General features: G+C 44.5%; 1 protein-coding gene across 4 annotated transcripts in view; it reads left to right on the top strand.

Moving 5' to 3' along the window:
* The window catches only part of LOC137416877 (semaphorin-6A), a 727,420-nt gene that overhangs the window by 545,218 nt on the left and 161,364 nt on the right, over positions 1 to 20,838 (top strand). For all 4 annotated transcript variants that reach the window (XM_078781382.1, XM_078781383.1, XM_078781381.1 and 1 more), the window contains exon 9: positions 20,569 to 20,659. In XM_078781382.1, the coding sequence (XP_078637508.1) occupies positions 20,569 to 20,659 (91 nt within the window). The remainder of the gene's footprint in view (positions 1 to 20,568; positions 20,660 to 20,838) is intronic.

The raw sequence follows: 20,838 nt of genomic DNA, 5'->3' as shown, positions 1-20,838 counted from the left end.
GCTTTGCGAGCCGCGCTTTGCTTTGCCCGCTTTGCTTTGCAAGGAGGTGTGCGCTGCAGCAGCTGTTCCCGGTACGTGACGTGCACGTTTGGAGCACGTCAGCCAGGGGTCCGTTCCACCGCCCGTGTGCGGAGAAGTCGACCGTCACCTTGGTCTGGAGGGGCCCAGAGACATTGTGAGGGACAGTGACTATTGAGGGGTCGTGAGTGGGGAAAGGGGGGAAATATATGAGATGGCCATCTTAGTAAGATTGTTGATGGATTGTTGATTGCTGATGATGGATTGAGAATATATTATTAATTAATCCGGATCCTTGGTGTGGGGTTGCTTATTGACCTGAATTGTTTGTGTCTTTCATATTGATTGCATTACGAAAGCGTATTAATCATATATCTTTCTGGCGGGGTCCTCCCACAGTCCGGGGGTCACCAAGACCAGGTAGTTACCGGGAGGACCACGTAACAGACTTGGGGGCTCGTCCGCGATATAAAATGGTATAAAATAATAAAATAATATTTTTATTAATTAAAATTAATTAATTAATTATTAATTGGTAAATTTTTGGGAAATTGTGGTAAAGTCTTGGGTGAAGGTTAACAGGTGTTAACGATAGGCACCATGGCGTTTGTGGCACAGAACTTTGCGGTAACCCCGAGTGAGGCACAGTTCCGAGCGTTACTAAAGTCGGACCTCTTGAAATTGGCCAAACATTTTAACTTGGAGGTCCGAACTAATTTGAGGAAGGCAGAGTTGCAGACCGCGGTGATACAATCTATGGTGGGATTAAGAACATGGGACGAGTTAGCCTGGGAGTGGCTCCCCGAAGAACCAGAAGACGTGGAGCTCCGGAAACTGGAGTTGCAATTACGGAGCCAGGAACGGATCAAAGAAGAAGAAAGGAAAGCAGAAAAGGAAAGAGCAGAAGAAGAAAGGAAAGCAGAAAAGGAAAGATCAGAAGAGGAAAGGAAAGCAGAAAAGGAAAGAGCAGAAGAAGAAAGGAAAGCAGAAAAGGAAAGAGCAGAAGAAAAAAGGAAAGAGCAGAAGAAGAAAGGAGAGTGGAACGAGAACTCCAGGAAAGGTTAGAAAGGATGAAAACAGAGGAATGGAAAGCAGAAGCAGAGGAGAGGAGAGCGGCAAGGGAACTCGAAGCAGAGGAGAGAAAAGCGGAAAGGGAATTAAAGGAACGTGACATGGCGCTTCAGCAAGAAATTAAATTTAAGGAGCTGGAGTTAATGAGAGAACGGGGAGAGGTACCACCCTTGCTGACTGGGCCGACACCTAGCCAGAACACCTGGGATGTGGGCAGACATGTGAGGCTGGTTCCACCCTTCAGTGAAAGGGAAGTCGCTAAATTTATTCCACACTTTGAGAAAGTGGCTCGACAGTTAAACTGGCCGGAGGAGGCCTGGACCATACTAGTGCAAAGTGTGCTGGTGGGTAAAGCTCAAGAGATTTATTCGGCGCTACCAATGGACCAATGTGCGGATTATGAGGTATTGAAGAAGCACATTCTCAAAGCGTATGAGTTGGTTCCTGAAGCTTACCGGCAAAAATTCAGGAATGCCAGGAAGAGGGAAAGTGAGACCCATGTGGAGTTTGCCAGAGTGAAAGAAAACATGTTTGATCGGTGGTGTGAGTCAAAAGGAGTCGGGAACGACTTCGAAGCATTGCGTGCGTGACTTGATCCTGGTGGAGGAATTTCAACAGTGTGTCCACGAGGACATCAAAGTGTACCTGCAGGAAAAGAAAGTACCGAAGTTGTGGGACGCAGCCACCATGGCAGATGATTATGCCTTAACACACCGGATAGGGGTCCACGAACCTAACTCCTCGCCCAGATTTCCGCAGGGGAGTTGTGGAACAGCAGGTGCGGAGAACGACAATACATGGCGGCGGCCTCGAGATGATTATGGGGACAACGCTGATACCCGAACTGTTCGAAATCAGAGGGCTACGGGCCCAAGACAAACTTATTTTCCGGGGGGGCCGAGGCAGACCACGAGTTTTTCCTCCGGGCCTACTTGCGCTTTTTGCAAGAAACCTGGACACTTGATGTCCAGTTGTTACCTCATGAAAAGGGTCAACCCAGAGCGGAGTCCGACTAGTACAACTCCGAATGCGATGGCAAACGTAAGAAATCGCCCACAGAAGAGTTACCAACCATTTATTTATGAGGGGTTTGTCTCACTAGAGGGAGACTTGACGAACCCAAGACCTGTTAGGGTATTGAGGGACACAGGAGCCCATCAATCCTTAATGCTTGAAGGCATTTTGCCATTCTCAAAGAGTACAGCAACTGGTGATAGTGTTCGGTTGCAAGGGATCGGTGGCTGTGTTAGTGCCCCACTTCATGTCATCCATTTGGAATCCGATTTGGTGTCAGGACCGGTCACCGTCGGTTTACAAGCCACGCTTCCTGTAGAGGGAGTATCTGTGATTATCGGGAATGATTTGGCCGGGGGGCAAATTTATGGTAACCCGAGGGTGGGTAAAGAGCACCGCAGGGGAAATAACACCACCCTAGCTCGGGATGGCGACAAAAGTACCAAGTTATTTGTAGGGGGACTGAACTTCAACACAGAGGAAGAAGTTCTGACCTCTGTCTTCAACAGATATGGGCCGCTGGTGGAAGTGCGGGTGGTAAAAGACAGGGAAACGCAACGGTCAAGAGGGTTCGGCTTTGTCACGTTTGCAAGCACAAAAGACGCCAGGGAGGCAGAGAAGAATTGGAATGGTAAGGATTTGGAGGGTCGGACCATAACAGTAGGGAAGGCATTTCGTAGGCGTCGAGGGGTCTACAGAAGAGGACAATTTGGCGGTAGTTTTGGTGTTGGCAGCAGCCGATATTACTATGGAGGGTCCCAGAGTTACGGCATCCCCCGAAAGAATGATTGTCAGAGCACTGGCCGAGACGGAGGCCGCCAGTCAGGTGACTACTGGGTGAAGTGATCCCACCGTAACTGTTAGGAGTCCGGAGAAGTTGAAGCACTATATACGGCGGAGCCGCCGAGCCTGGGCTCCTACACGGACTAACCGGGAACGCCACGTTATTAAAGGCGTCCAGGTAGTGAACTTTCCTCCCCGGACTAACCGTGAACTCCACATTCCTTAAGGCGTCCATGTAGTGCATACTCAGCTTGGCCTCCCACAAAAGTGCTATCGAGGTGTTTAACTTTGGGGTTTTGGTCACCCCCCTTTAACCGGCATTCAAGAAAAACTAGAAGTAGTGACGCTTGGTCCAGAGTGAATTACCGTTGGAATCTCTGGGGGTTTTGTGAAATTTTGTTGCTTTGTTTGTGAGACGGGATAATTGTGCCATGGGGAACTGATGATTTGGGGTGTGAGTTATTTTGGGTTTGTTTATCAAAGTTGGCCTGCAAAGAAAGTTTTCGCTGGGTTCAAACTTTCTTTCTTGAAGGGGGGGAGTGTTACGGATTCCGGATTTAGGTGAATTACTATTCAGGTCATTGCTTATTAATGTTTCTTCTATTAAAGGTTGTTGTGGTTAAATGGTTAGAGGCGCTCCTGATAACAGGAGACCGGAAACGGGATGGTGAACCGGAAGAAGAAAACGACACGAGGTCCTGGAGAAGCGGCTATCTTCTTCTTCCTCGCCCAGCTCCGACGCGAGCGGTGTCGATATTGATTAGCGTTGGGAACGCTGAGTTTACAAAGCCCGTCTGGCGAGAGGAGTTACCTGCGCGGGGTGATTGCCTGTTACGTGTCAGGTTGCCGTGGCGTCCTGGAAGGAACCAAGCGTCCGGCACTGTTCGCCTCGACGCCTCCGAGGGCGTGTACGAGTCGCACCTTGGGCCTCGCGCGCTTTGCGAGCCGCGCTTTGCTTTGCCCGCTTTGCTTTGCAAGGAGGTGTGCGCTGCAGCAGCTGTTCCCGGTACGTGACGTGCACGTTTGGAGCACGTCAGCCAGGGGTCCGTTCCACCGCCCGTGTGCGGAGAAGTCGACCGTCACCTTGGTCTGGAGGGGCCCAGAGACATTGTGAGGGACAGTGACTATTGAGGGGTCGTGAGTGGGGAAAGGGGGGAAATATATGAGATGGCCATCTTAGTAAGATTGTTGATGGATTGTTGATTGCTGATGATGGATTGAGAATATATTATTAATTAATCCGGATCCTTGGTGTGGGGTTGCTTATTGACCTGAATTGTTTGTGTCTTTCATATTGATTGCATTACGAAAGCGTATTAATCATATATCTTTCTGGCGGGGTCCTCCCACGGTCCGGGGGTCACCAAGACCAGGTAGTTACCGGGAGGACCACGTAACAGTACGCAAGCAATTTCTCAGCCTCCGTCATGCTAAAATACGAAATTGTCTGTCAGACCACGGTACATCCGGTCGTTACCTATCCAATCTCAACCAAATTTCACAGAGGGTCTAGGGATCACATGACGGAGGTTGGGGTGACTTAATCCACCCCCCCCCCCCCCCACCCCCTCCCCAAGGGTGTCATCTGCCTTGAATGAATGCTGTATTAAGGTGTATAAATATCTCACGGCATTTTGTAGGACTCCTACCAGAAGTAAAAAAATAAATTATATCCACCAACTGTTCAGTCAATTCCGTCCTGTAGACGATTACCTTTTTATACAGTCACTGCTGTTGTTTAACACTATTGGAAGAAACTTGATGTCCTTGAGGCATTCGATGCTTATCACGTCCGATCTAAATCCATTTCAAGTTGCGAGGCCTCTAGATAGGCCGTTAGCTCGGCTGCAGTGATTCTCGGCTAATATGAGTTATAAACGAGTTATTAAACGAGTCTTTACGGCATGAATGATATACGCTATTACCTGTCCCAATTTTCTAGACTTCAGGTTATATTTGCATCGTACGTGGATTGTTTATAACGCGTATTCTGGGGCCTCACATGTGATTTCTCCCAGCCACGGCTTCAAGTGTGATGTGCGATATTGCCCCTGACACACTTACGGCCCAATCATGACCTTTATTTGATGCATAATCCCAGTCCTAACTGTCGCTAGCATTGTTTAATACTCACCTGAGGGAAATTTGGAGAACATTGGACGTATACATGTATAAGTTGTGCATGTATTTCCACATTGGCGGTGTATAGGCTGAGTCACTGGCCCGCACACCTCCCAGAAATCAAATTTGTTACAACCACAAATTAATCAAATCCATCCGATGATGATGGCATCATAATAATAAAAAGGAACTGATATTCCAGGTCTCTCACCTTTTTGGGGGGGATCCTGTAAATATAATTCTGTCTGAATGCATTAATGAATGATCCCGATATGTACCCAAATTTAGAATAGGTACACCTTATACCTGCGCATCGCATCGTAAGAGGCGACTGAGGGTTGGCATCAGGAAGGGCATCCGGCCATAAAAACATTGCCTCAAACAGGGAACGATGATTGTCATGGGGCTCGCAAGGCTAACCCCTGCTCTAGCGGGGAAAATGGCCTCAAAACGATCATTCAATCCTTCATTCATTTTTCATTCAATTATCATTCATTCATTTCATTCATTCATGTCTGAATGAAAAACATATATTTGATCAAGCAGGTATCGGTAGTGGGTATCGGTTCTTGTATGACTTGCTGCAGGTGTAGGTCACCAGCAAAGGTCAAGCACTTGTTGCTCAGTTGCCTCAATATTGAAATCCCCTTTGAAAACTATAATCCATGTTAAGGGATGACAGTGATGCAATTTGAGCACTAATACCTCTTAAGAAGTGGTTCCTTGACATGTCTGGATGTTTGTACACAATAATTACTATTAAATGATCTTACTGGAAGTCTTAGCAAAGCACCTAGAATCTCTAAACCTGTACAGAGTGTTATATGAGATTGAATAACAAACTGTTCTTTGATATAAATGGCAACACCGTGTTATTTGGCTTTTGGGATCATATTAAGGCCTGGTAAGTCATGCTTGTTTGTTGCGTGTTTCACATGAGTTTCAGTGATACAAAGAACAGATCGGTGTTGCAATGCATTATCGGCCTGTGGGTCACAAGCAAGAATATCTAGCTTGCGAATGTTTATGTGGCCATTTGGAACAAAATCTGATGCCGCGGACAGTTCTGTTGGTGGATTACACCATGTAAATGGACAGACATTCTTTTGGCGTCCTTTCCATGTCAGCCAACGCAGACTTATTAGCACCAAATTTTTTTGCATCAACTCCCATCAGCTTTATCGTCGTCCTGGATGTTCTTCTGCTAAGCATTGTGTAGGTTGGGCCTTGAGCCACTGCTCTGACTTTTGGTGGTTTTGCGAGATCACCTATGATGGGTGTACAGGTGCTACTTTGTGATTTATTTACAGTCATACCAAATTCCAGAATGCCTGGATACATATGGACCTTTCCACTAGAACGGATGACTCTTTTGCTAACAAAAACTTGGCAGTGACTGCCTTAATAGGAACACTGCGTATCAGGTTTGGTGGATTCTTCTGTCTGGTGTATCTGCCAACATCATCAGAATCAAATTGTAAGTAAATGTTTCCATCCATGTGTTTATGTGGGTCAATATCAAAGTGGATAATTGTCCCAACTGATCCATTCACTAAATGATCACTGATATCAATGCTGCATGTTGCCCCTACAGCAATGGTGAGGGATCCTGGGAGACCACCTGTCTGATAAATGTTCTCACTTGTAATCCTTATTGGGACCGTGTTTGTGGACAAATCACGTTTACACTCTTTTGATTTGAGTTGTCGACCAGTGAGTTGTTGCATTTTCTCAGTGTTATACTTGGCATCCTGCTCATTTGTTATTTCCAGCCATACAGCGTCAGAAGGAAAAGCATCTTCTGATGTATATTGGAGCTTTCCAATTGTTTGACATCCTGGGGTGTTTGTATCCCTTTGCGAACTCTTGAGAGAATCCCACCCAATTTGGGATTACTTTTTGACATACAATTTCTCTCAGCTCGTATAGTCTGAAAAGCATCCACATCGTACCTACTGGTGAATCATAGCCACCCCAGGTGTAAGGTAAATAGGAAAATCCCCCGCCAGATTCAACTGCAGCAGGTCTCCTACTGCTAAGACGGCAACTCCTCCACATGGCTGTGTTCTCTTGCTTTATTTCCTGCAGGTTAAAGGATAAGAACTGGAAGTCTCGTTGACCAAAAATTGAGATTTAATCTGAAATTATGAGTTTTGAATGTACGTCGTTGCATCTCATGGTGTTTGACCTGTTTGCACTAGCTTTTGTGTCTTGTTGCACCTGATATGTCAGACAAACCCTTAGCTGTGGCTCATTGGAAAATGTAATTGAAGAGGAACCCCTGGTCAGCATTCAAAGACTGCACTAAATAATAAAATTCATGATCACTGGACAAATTTGATGCTGTAAGTGTAATGTAGATGTGTTCCTGGAACTTTGATGTGGAGTTGATTGAGGTTCTTCACCAACATCCATTGTGTTTTTCTCTAACTGATCCCATTCTCCTGGTGCCAAAACCTGAAGCCATGTTTCAGGTGCATCCTCATCTGGGTTAAAGTTTTCCAGGATTTCATCAACTTCATCGTGATGTGGTTCAAATTTGGTGATTGTTGGAACAATGATATCCTTTCCTTCATTGAATTGAACTCTATATGCTCCATTGAGTTTGAGTTCTTCCTCTTTTCTCCATGTTAGATATAGGATAGGTAGGCAGTGGTTTTCTTTAGGTAGCCATTTCCTCATAAGAAAAGTCTCAGAAATATTGTACACCAGCCAAATTACCAAGATTACCAAATTACCAAGCCTGGTGTTGGCTTAGCAGTTAGGGTGCAGGCTTGGGATCCTAGGATCCTGGGTTCGAATCCTGGTCGATCGCTGAATTAACACCAGGGGGGTTGACTCAGCCTGTCATCCTTCCGAGGTCGGCAAATTGAGTACCAGCTTGCTGGGATGAATGATCCCAGTGTGTACCCCAGTTTAGAATAGGTACACCGTATCCCTGCGCATCGTAAGAGGTGACTAAGGGTTGGCGTCAGGAAGGGCATCCGGCCATAAAAACATTTCCTCAAACAGGGAACCATGATTGTCATGGGGCCCGCAAGGCTAACCCCCGCTCTAGCGGGGAAAATGGCCTTAAAACGATCATTCATTCATTCATTCAGCCAAATTACCAAGATGGCTGCCATGGCAACAAAATGCAGTCAATCACAGCCGTGATCTAATCAGTTGGAGATAATGTCATGAGAAATATATTTCTGTCATATGAAAGCTAATCTTGAACGTTTTTTTTTAATATCGGGTACGCAAGCCAAGTTACCGAGATGGTTGCAATATAATTTGGCAATCGCATTATTGTCTAATCAGATAATAATGAGGAATAGATATCTGCAATTTGAAAGCTACATGTTCAACGTACACAAAAGTAAATGGACGAATGATTGGTCATGAACGGAGGATTGGTCTGTCGGACGAAGCTCATTTTAATGTCACCCATTTCCGTCCTTTTCGGAGGGGCGGGGGGACAATGATAATGGCATAATAATGATATTATACGTTATTACAAAGTAAAAATTATATTTATTATAATAATAGTATTAACAATGGTAATAGCAATAATAACTAGAACTGCCACTTTAAAACTGCTGGCAGTGATGACCGGTTTACTCGCACCCACTTTTGATACAACCCCACTTTTGATACAACCCCACTTTTGATACAATCCCACTTTTGATACAACCACACTTTTGATACAACCCCACTTTTGATACAACCCCACTTTCATTGGACATGCTTTGACACAACCCCCTTGGATACAACCCTGATAAACACACACACACAAACACACACACACACACCGCCCCTTCACACCCCCCCCCCCTTCACACACACTCACTCACACACACACACACACACACACACACATCCCCCCTCCCCCACACGCACACCCCTCCACACATACACACACACACACACACATCCAACCCCCCCTCCTTCACACAACCCCTCCCCCACGTACACACATATCCACCCCCCCCCCCACACACACCCACACACAAACACCCCTCCCCCCACACGCACACCCCTCCACACATACACACACACACACACCTCCACACACACACACACACACACACACACACACACACATCTGCCCCCCCTCCATACGCACAACCCAACCCCCCCACCCACACACACACACATATCCACCCCCCCCCCCCCACACACACACACACATCCACCCCTCCGTACTACAAATCCACCCCCCCCCCTCCCACACACACCCCTCCACACACACACACACCCGCCCCCCCCTCATACACACACCCCAACCCCCCCCCCCCCCACACACACACACACACACATATCCCCCTCCCCCCACCCACACACACAGACATCCACACACACACACATCCACACGCACACACCCTACCCCCACCCACCCACACACCCTACCCCTACCCACACACACACCCTACCCCCACCCACACACACCCCCCCACCCCTCCCCCCACACACACACCCCTCCAAACACACACACACACACCAACCCCCCCCACCCCCCTCCCCTACACACACACACCCCACCCCCAACACACACACACACACACACATATCCACACACACACAAACACCCGCACACCCCTCCCCCCACATGCACACACATATCCAGACAAACGCACATCCCCCTTCCCCCACCCCCCAAGACACTCCCCCACACACATCCCCCGACACACAACCCCCCCCCCCCCCCCCCCACACACACACACACATCCCCACACACACACACATTCCCCCTACCCCCCCACCCACATACACACACACAAACACATGCACACATCCCCCCACCCCAACCCCCAACACACACACACACACACACACACACCCCACCCTAACACACACACAAACACACGCATACATCCCGCACCCCCAACACACACACACACACACACACACACATCCCCCCACCCCTAACACAAACACATGCACACACACAAACACCCCCACACCCCTCCCCCCACATGCACACCCCTCCACACGTACACACGTACACACACACCCCACCTCGACACATACACACACACACACACACATACATACACACACACACATATATACACACACACACCTACACACAAACACCCCCACACCCCTCCACCCACACGCACACCCCTCCACACAAACACACACACATCCCCCCACCCCATCCATTTAAAAAAATATTTTCGTTTAATCAACGATATCTGCCACCCGTCGAAGAACGTCATGCCGTGGCATGACGTCATCCGTGGCCCGTGCCGTATGTCAGCGGAAGAACGAAGTATCCCGTCGATCGAACTTGGTCAAATGTTTCATGATTGTCACCAAATTTGTTGCGGTATTTTGTTAACTCATCCAAGGCAATACGACAATCGAAATCCGATTTGAAATCGGAGCCAAATTGATGCCGTAAGGTGTGCCTGCACGTGTGGATATTTTACCTGTGGAGGAATCACTTTGGAAATGCGACCCATTTAAAATGTTACATTTTGGATAACTTCGTCATTTTAAATCGGATTTCCACAAAATAAAGGTCACCATTGCTTGCAGATACCTCTCTTTCTCCTTAAAATTGAAGACAGGATGAACTTCAGAGCGAGAAATAAGCCGAGGCGGCGGAGAGTTTTACAATGTTATTTTCCAATGTGAATGACAATATCGTGTAGTTTTACGAAAATTCATCAGAATTTGCCCAGATTTGTTGCATTCGAATGCTAACACCCTCTAGCGACTGCCAAATCCGAAGACAATTTAATTTCGAGCTACCCTTAGCTCGTCAGGTGGTTATGTCACATGGCCTGGTCAAAAAAAAGTGTTGTGGTTCTTCTTCTTCAGGCAATAACAACTTCTAGTTTCCAGACCATACATCCAATCATCTTGAGATTTTGCACACTTGTTACTCTTCATGACTTCTACTACAGTATGAAGTTTCACGTCGATCAATAAAGCGATTCAAGAGATATCCATTAAAAAAAAAAATTTCGTTTAATTAACGATATCTGCCAAACCACGTGTCCTATCGCAAATTCTAAAATGACATTTTAGTAGACTGACATGCTGAACAGATCTGTGAATTTTCTCCTCGATTGGATCAAAAATGAGGGAGGAGCTAGGTTTTAAAGGTTCATGCTTAAAAACGTCATAACTCTGAAACCATGTGTCGGATGATGTCGTGCTCGCTGACTTTTTTGTTCGTCATGGGTATGCGATTCTGCTTGCAAAGTTTGGCCTCGATCTGTTCAGCCGTTGCAGAGAAAAAGGGGTTTTCGTGTTTTCACGAAAAACAATATGGCGGCCGAACCACGTGACCTGCGACGTCATAATTACCATTAAAATATTCTACAGACCGATTCCCTCCTATGGTGAAAATTTTATCTCAATCGGCCCTATTATTGCAGAGAAAATGTTTTTTAAAGGAAATTAAAACTTAAAATGGCAATAGCACTGGGAGACGTGGCCTGGAAGGACAAAATGGTGTGTTTCTTCTTCTTTCAACAATAAAGACTTATAGCTTCGAGACCGTACATCCAATCATCTTGAAATTTTGCACACTTGTTCCGCTTGACGAGAGCTACATTGCATTAAAAATTCAAGTCGATCCATGCAGTGGTTCAAGAGTTACAAGCTTTTTAAAATTTAACTTCCATTATTTATTGCGGCCAAACCATGTGACTTATCAAAACGTCTCAAGTAACGTTGAAACATACCCCCATGAGGAACATTTGTGTAAAGATTCCACTCGATATCTCCACAAATTATGGAGGTAATTCCATTTCATTTTGAGCTTTAAAACGTCATAACTCTGAAACCATGTGTCGGATGAGGTCGTGCTCACTGACTTTTTTGTTCGTCATGGGTATGCGAATACGCATGCCAAGTTTGGGCTCGATCCGTTCAGCCGTTGCGGAGAAAAAGGGTTTTTTGTGTTTTTTCACGAAAAACAAGATGGCGACCGAACCATGTGACGTATGACTTCGAAATATTTTGAAAACTGAGTTTTTTTTAACGAAGCATCTGGGAAAAAAATCCCATATTCGGGGGAGAAAAATTTTTGTTTGACGAATTCTTACCTCTTAACGTTAGCATTTTTAATATACTCGATACACATGTCTTTTGTTCCCATTGAAGAATTCTTTAGAATGAGCCATTCCTCAAATTTTTCCATTGAGCCGTTGCGGAGATACAGAGGGGAAAAGTTGAATTTGTTTTACAAGATGGCGCCCACACCACGTGACCTATGACGTCATAATTAGCATGAAAAAATTCTAGGAGCTGAGACGATCATTTGATGAAAATTTCCTGTCAATCCGACCAGCGGTTGCTGAGAGCATTAATTATGAAGTTTTCGGAGGTGCAAAATAGGGCGGAAGAATAATAAGAAAAACTCTAGCAGTAATAAAATAGGTTACTCTCCATTTCATGGAGAGTAAACCTAATAAGGGTAATAACATGGCCGAGTCTTAAGCATCAAAGGCTGAGTGTGAAAATGTAAAATTAAAGTGAAAATGACTTTGTATACTAATATAACACAACTTTGTAGATATGTACATAGGCATGACTGCCTCTCTGCTCCTCCCACCCTTGGCCAATTCCGTAAGGAGCGAGTAAGATATTTCTTGTCGGTTGAAAAACGAGAACATGGCGTTTGCAACTTTTAGTTCACACAAAACAGAAAGTGTGAACATTTCTGTGAAAGGCAATTTCATATCACAGTTACCTTTCACTATATAAAATGTATGAGGAAATTGAAAAAGATATATTTTTTGCTGTAGGCCTCCATACTACATTAGCATGTGCCAGTAATATCCACTGACCCTCCCACCCCACCAAAAAAAATTCCAAGAAGCAGTTTGTGTATTTTTGCACAGTAAATAAAAATAGGACCAATGGATCTGGAGCTTATCTGGACCCTGGCCTAATGTTGTTCCACAAATTTGGTCGCATTCTGACTGGTGGGTCTGGAGGAGAAGATTTTTGAGGAAATGTTTGCGATTTTCCAAAAAATTGACCAAGTCAGCCATTTTGACGAATTTCCAGTCACGTCATTGGCATGACCTCCACAATTTAACATCCCTATCCTGACCTAATGTTGTAACTCAAATTTGGTAGCATTTTGGACTGGTGGGTCTGGAGAAAAAAAAGTTTCGACGAGAATCCACTTGCCTTTGTCACGGGAGATGTCGAAGTGAAGAAGAAGCTTGAGAATTATCACGTGACCTCCACTTTTGCTCGGCCGAATTGGTCTGCAGAACAATCCAGGTGTGACGTGACAGTTACAGACGGTGTGAGAGAGATGTCATAGCCATGTCGCACATACTTGACAGATTAAATCCTAAACTGTCCATTTTGTTGAGAGATGGTGATTCATTTCATCCCATCGGTGAGCTGGGGGAGCCCACAGCCATCTCACCAATTGTTGCTAATTTGTACATGGAAAAGTTTGAAAGTGTTGTGCTGGCGAATCACAGTGGTTCCAAACCTAAGTTGTGGTTGAGGTATGTAGATGACACTTTTGGAGTTAAAATGAAGTGTGAACAGCAAGACTTCTTTAATTACCTGAGCAGTGTGGATGAGACCATCCAGTTCACAAAAGAACCATAAAATAATGATCAGTTGGTCTTTCCGGATTGCAAGGTTCACATGGATGGTGATGGCCACATAGATTTTGAGGTTTACAGGAAACACAAACATACCAACCACTATTTGCGGTTTGATTCACAGCACCCATTGATCCATCAATTTATCTGTCATCCACACTCTTTTCCGTCAGGCAGACACTATTCCGTCCACACAGGAGAGGAAATTTTGTGAGAAGGAGACCATCAGGAGTTCTCTCAGTAGGTGTGGTTACCCTAGTTGTTCTTTTTTGAAACACGGAAGTAGTAAGAACGTCACGTCCGGTGAACAACAACATGACACGGATCAAAAAACATGACACGAGTGATCATTCCGTATGTGGCTGGGCTGTCTGAGAAAGTGAGAAGGTCCTTCTCCAAGTTTGGCCTTGTTGCATCATATAAACCACACAGAATTCTGTGCAGCCTGTTAGTTCATGTTGAGGACAAGATCCGGAAGGATAGGACACGTGACTTGGTGTATCGCAAAAGATGTGGAGACCCATCATGCACTGAGACCTTTTAATTTATTTTTTGCATACAAGATCGAGGCTCATGTAAGAGCTAACATTAATGACAAAAAAACAAACGGACACATAAGACATAATAAAGGGAGCGAGAGACAAGATGGGGAGAGAGAGAGGGGAGCACACAAGTACAACATTTGAGAGCAGGGACATCGGGAGATCTGTGGGAGGGAGAGGGCTTGGGGGGAGGAGGCATGGGAAGGGGTGGGGGTGGGAGAGGTAAAAACACATGGACACTGCTAGGACTTCCAGGAAATAAATCGCTATTTCAACTGTCAACAGGAAGTACAGCTTTGATAACAGTGAAGTGGTCATTATAGAGTCTCAGACAGAGAAAAAATTGGTCTGCTCGAGGTGTAAAGGAATCCATTTGGGAAAGACTTGAATTACCATCTCTCAACAAAAGGTGCGGTTTGCGATTTAATCTGTCACATACGTGGGACAAAGCTATAACATCTCCCACACTGTCTGCAACCATCACGTGACTCCCAAATTGGTCTGCAGACAAATTCACTCTACCAACGGTGGAGGTCACATGGCGATTCCTGCTCAAGTTTCTTTTTCACTTCAACATCTGCGGTGATCAAGGCGAGTGGATTCTCGAGGAATTTCAATAAGTCTGACTAGTAAGTCCAGCTTTTTTCAATTGTAAACCTTTACTGATTTAATTCGACCTGATGAACCATAACAACCTGCCCAGGTACATCCGGGTTTGGTGAAAGCTCACGCAAGGTATGCTGCAAGGCCGTGAAGACCAATGAAGACTTAGCCCAATGGGCCCACCAGTTTATATAAACCTACACACACAAGATTGATGTTTAAATACTGTGTTTACATATTCCATTTTTGAGATTGTTATTCTTTGCAGCGATCTCTCTCAGGATTGGTGAATTTAGCCTCGTGAAGCTCTCTTTTCTGATTCATCTCTCAATTTATTGTTAAATTTGTTTCATGTCAAACTACTCGTCCCCTCCAAGTAGTGTGTGGATCGCACTGAATAAATGTCTCACGCAGAATACATTTGTAAATAAACCCTTCATTTTAAACTCTTTTGACACATTTCATCCAGTTTCGCTGTTAAGCGTTGACGTTAAAACATTGCGCAACATACTTCTTCCTTTCATTTATTTTTTTACCTTAAAAACAATCGGACAAACAAAACATACAATACAATAAAGGGAGCCGGAGACGAGATGGGGAGAGAGGGGGAAGCACACAAGTACAACAGCAGAGAACAGGGACATCGGGAGATCTGTGGGAGGGGGAGGAGGCATTGGGGAGGGGGGAGGGGTGGGAGAGGTATAAAACACATGGACACTGCTAGGACTTCCAGGGAGGAAGTCGGTATTTCAAAAAAAAAAGGTGGATCTCGGGTGAATTAGCGGGGGTAGAAAAGATCAAGGTTTTGGATGGGGGAAGATAAGAGATGGTGGTGAACAGCTGTTTTGAAGAACTGGAGGGAGGAGTGGGATAGAAGAGTTTGTTCCAGAGGCGGGAGTAAAGAGGAATGAAGGAGTGAAGGTGAGCAGAGAGCCTTGATTTTGGCAGTTTAACCATAAGAGGGTTGCAGGCAGATCTTGTGCGACCTGTAGGAATATTTGGGGGACAGAGCCCAGAGAGAGCTGGGGGAGCAAGGCCGGAGAGGAGTCGGTAGAAGACAGAAAGACCACGAACCTGCCTGCGGTGAGTGAGTGAAAGGCCCTCGGAGTTAACTTCATCGCGGGAGATTCCAATGATTCTGAAATTTCTGAAATTTTTCTACTTTTTCCAAAAATGTCCTTGTGGGGCAAGGGTCGGGCAATAGAGGGGATTGCAGGGGGAATGGAATAATATTTAACAACCAATTGAAAAATAAAGTTCATGTTACACTTGAAGGGCTCTTTCAGAATGTTATATTTGACTTCTTTAAAATTACATAAACATGCAGCCTGCACTCATTGTTTGGCGGAGAGGCACATCTGATGCTCCTCTTATAACATTGGAAGAGAGAGCCAAAATTAATTTATATGAGCAACATAAGGGGGCTTTATGTATTCATACATGTTGCAGAAATTCCTTAAATCAATTTCCATGGCCTAAAAAATGATGTAATTAATGTTCATGAATTTCGTAGTTGGGGTGTATCGTGCAGTTTTGATGAAAATTTAACTGGAGACAAATGAATGCCTCTGGATTGCAAACTAAAGCTTAGAGCCTTAGAATCTTCAGATTATTCTCAAGATATCCATCGTGAGGATGGAAGGAATGTTGCAAAAGTGTTATTATTTAGGTAAGATGAACTTTTGATTGTTATTCAACTGCTTTATTTGATTTGTCAAACTATTACTTTAAACATACCTGCCGGTGGTGTAAATTACTTATTTAATTATGGTATGGTATTAATTTATTGTACACCACTCCTTTCCTGTTCCATCTCCAGGCACTACATGACGTCATCGCCGGGCACCGAAGGGGGCCCAGCGATGACGCGCGCTGAAATGGAGCACTCAGTTTTCACTCCGGTTTCTTGTTTGTTTTTGTGTTTTCTTTCTTGTTTGTCCGGGTGATATCTCGACCATCCTTTGAGCTAGAAAGCTGAAATGTTGGCACAATGGTGAGCACGTGCTGTGGCAAAAACGGAATTTTTCGTTTATTTGATTAATCTATTCAATGATTAATTACTTAATTATTATCGATTAATTAAGCAGTTATTTATTTCCTTTCCATCTGGGCAATATCTCAGGCACCTTTTGAGCTAGGAAGCTGATATTTGGACATGACAATGACCAAGTGATTTGGCTGTAAAGGGTATTTTTGATTTATTGATTAATCAGTTAATCGATCAATTATTTAATTATTCAAATAATGCTTTAATCATTTGATTTTTTTAAATTTACAGATTTGGATGAAACGACGGTGGTGGTTTCGGTATTCTATTAGCCAATTGATTAATAATTTAATTATTTTATGATTTTTATTTATTTATTTTCATTATTAACAGCCTGGTGTTGGCTTAGCGGTTAGGGTGCCGGCTTGGGATCCCAGGATCCTGGGTTTGAATCCCGGTCGATCGCTGAATTAATGCCAGGTGGATTGACTCAGCCTGTCATCCTTCCGAGGTCAGCAAATTGAGTACCAGTTCACTGGTAATTCCTTGTGTGTCACAAAAGGCGACTAACAGGGTTGGCGCCAGGAAGGGCATCCAGCCATAAAACATTGCCTCAAAAAGGGGACCACGGTGCCCCAAAAAGGTCAACCCCTGCTCTGTGGAGAAAAATGGCCTCTAAAGGTGGTTCTATTTTCATTATTAATCACTTATTTATTTCCTTTCTCATCTGGGTAATATTTCAGGAACCTTTTGAGCGAGGAAGCTGATATTTGGACAGGACAGTGACCAAGTGACATGGCTATAAAGAATATTTTAAAAATTTTACTTAATGACTTATATTTAATAAATTTTCAAAATGTTACAGCTTCGGATGAAACACTGGTCATTGAGGTATGCTATTAGCCAATTGATTAATAAATTATTTTATGATCAATATTTCTTGATTTTAATTACACAATTAATCAAACAATTTAATTTAAAAATTAAGGATGGAGGTCCTCGATGCCAAACAGGAAATCAGAGCTGTCTCCCTTGACATATCACGTGCCTTTAATACGGTCTGGCACCCCGCTCTGCTCTCCAAACTCTCCTCCGATGGTATCCATGGAAATCTCCACGCATGGCTTGCGGACTTCCTCTCTGGTCGTAGTCAACATGTGGCCCTGAATGGATTTCTCTCATCTCCCCTTCCTGTTGAGGCTGGAGTTCCCCAAGGCAGTGTTCTGGGCCCTGTGATTTTTCTGGTCTTCATCAATGATCTCTCCGACTCTCTGGAAAATCCTCGCTATCTCTTTGCTGATGACTCCCCTCTCTGCCGCTCCATACCTCATCCCTCAGATCGTCAATCTGCTGCCTCCTCAATCTCTGCAGACCTGGACAAAATCACTGACTGGTCAAACAAGTGGAACATGTCTTTCAATCCTGACAAATCTCACACTCTCACTATGTCTCTCAGAAAAGACCGACTGGAAAACCCTCCTATCTACTTTCTCAACAATCCTCTCCAAGAAGTTCTGTCACTCAAGCTTTTGGGTCTCACTATCTGCCATGATCTTTCTTGGGTCTCACTATCTGCCATGATCTTTCCTGGGAAAACCACATTTCCAAGCTGGCCTCCAAAGCCAGTCGCCGACTGGGCATCCTCCGTCGTGCGAAGTCCTTCCGTGGCACACCTGAGCTCCTCACCACATACAAGGCTTTCATCCGCAGCTCAATGGAATACTGTTCTCCCCTCTGGGCCGGTGCTCCTGCCTCACACCTAGCTCGGCTGCACGCTGTTGAAACCAAAGCTTTCAAAATCATTGGAATCTCCCTCGATGAAGCTAACTCCGAGGGCCTTTCACTCACTCACCGCAGGCAGGTCGGTGGTCTTTCTGTCTTCTACCGACTCCTCTCTGGCCTTGCTCACCCAGCTCTCTCTGTTCTCTGTCCCCCAAGTATTCCTACAGGTCACACAAATCTGCCAGCAACCCTCTCATGGTTAAACTGCCAAAATCAAGACTCTCTGCTCACCTTCACTCTTTCATTCCTCCTCTCTCCCGCCTCTGGAACAAACTCCCTCACTCTCTTCAATCCCACTCCTCCAGGTCTTTAGAACAGCTGTTGACCACCATCTCTTATCCTCCCCCATCCAAAACCTTGATCTTTTCTACGCCCACTAATTCACCCCAGATCCACTTTTTTGAAATACCAACTCCTTTCCTGGAAGTCCTTGCAGTGTCCATGTGTTTTATACCTCTCCAATTCCCCCCCCCCCCCCACCCCCCTTCCCACACCCCCACCCCCCTTCCCACACCCACTACCCCCCAAGCCCTCTCCCTCCCACAGATCTCTTGATGTCCCTGCTCTCAAATGTTGCGTTTGTGTGCTTCCCCCTCTCTCCCCATCTTGTCTACCGCTGCCCATATTATATGTTTTATGTGTCTGTTTGATTTTTTTGTGTGATTAATGTTCGCCCTTTCACGAACCTTGATCTTGTGTACAAAAAAATAAAATAAAAATTATTGTATACCTCTCCCTCCCAATACTGTCTCTATGTGCTGCATGCATGGTGGTATCGCCGGGCACCGAAGGCGCCCTGGTAATGCCGCGTGCTGGAAGATGTTATTTATTTATTTGGCATGGGGGCGGTGTATTTTGACTGTGGCTGTACTTGTTGCCCTCGCCAGAGGAGAGGGTATTGCATTTGAGTCCGTTTGTTTGTCTGTCTGTCTGTTTGTCCACACAGAATAAATATGATTTTCTCTGCGACCGTTGGTCCGATTGACAGGAAATTTTCACCATAGGTGCAACTCCATCTGTATAATTTTTGAATGATAATTATGACGTCATAGGTCACGTGGTTCAGCCATGGGGAATAAAATATGTTAATGATGATGTCATAGGTGCTTCCTTTATGACGTCCTAATTCGACAAGTACAAAACTTCATGCAATCAAGATGAAATTTCTTGAGCGCCATGTCGGCATAAACTGGTGGAGAAAAAAAATAATGATTACGTCATTGGTCACGTGGTTCGGCCACCATCTTGGAAAAACCAAAAAACTTTGCACCTCTATATCTCCAAAACCCCTGAATGGGAAAAATTGAGACATGGCTCATTGTAAAGAACTCTCCACGGGGAATAAAATATGTTAATGATGATGTCATAGGTGCTTCCATTATGACGTCATAATTCGACAAGTACAAAACTTCATCCGATCAAGATTAAATTTCTTGAGCATAATCTAGGATAAAATTACTTTAGAAAAAAAATAATGATGACGTCATCGGTCACGTGGTTCGGCCGCCATATTTGTTTTAACACAAAAGCCTTTAAAAAACCACTCAAAATACATCCTGGTGAGGGTTTGAAATCTTTGATTGCTCTTTTCCTCTTTATTATTTTATTTATTAAATTAAATTTATTTAAATATATTTCATTAAATTTCTTCTAATTTCTGAAATTATTTTATTAAATTTATGAAATTATGGTATTAAATTAGCCAGTAAATTACTGTGTGGTGACTGTCGTTCCACTGTGTGTTCCATTCCTACACTTGTCGGATTTGTAAAAGCACTGTTTACGTACTTTTATTGTCAATTATACTTCAGCATAATTATGCATTTTGGAATCAAACTGTAAATGCTATGCTGTGAAGTGAACGAATATATGCAGTTGAGGCAATAACCTGAATGAATGTACACTGTTCATGGTGTGTTAATATGATGTTTTAAGATTACTTCGTGGTGTTGGAATCTTATTAAATGCATGCGTGTGGTGCTTTGATTTCAATTGTATCCAGTTTGTGCTTTAATTGTAATTTGTGGTGGCATAGTAACATGTAAACAGATGTATGGTGTGGTTGTGCACGCAGGAAGATTCACTGGAGCAGACAGGGAAGAATGTGAGCGGAATGGCCAAATGTCCCTATGACTCACGGCAGAGCAACGTTGCATTGTTTGCAGGTATGTATAGCCACCTGTATTGAGTAGCTGTTCATTTGGAATCCTCCACTTCAAACAGATGACAGCAAAGTGTACCTCTTGCAGGTTTTGCATCGAAGCTTGTAATTCTAGGCCAGCTACGTGGACATTATAGGCACCAAGGGGTTAGAGCAGCCCAGCATGGATGGGCCCTGTAACCT

Source organism: Myxine glutinosa, chromosome 7, assembly GCF_964187855.1.
Source record: "Myxine glutinosa chromosome 7, kmMyxGlut1.1, whole genome shotgun sequence".
NCBI lineage: Eukaryota > Metazoa > Chordata > Myxini > Myxiniformes > Myxinidae > Myxine > Myxine glutinosa.
This window is presented reverse-complemented; position numbering and strand designations above follow the sequence as displayed.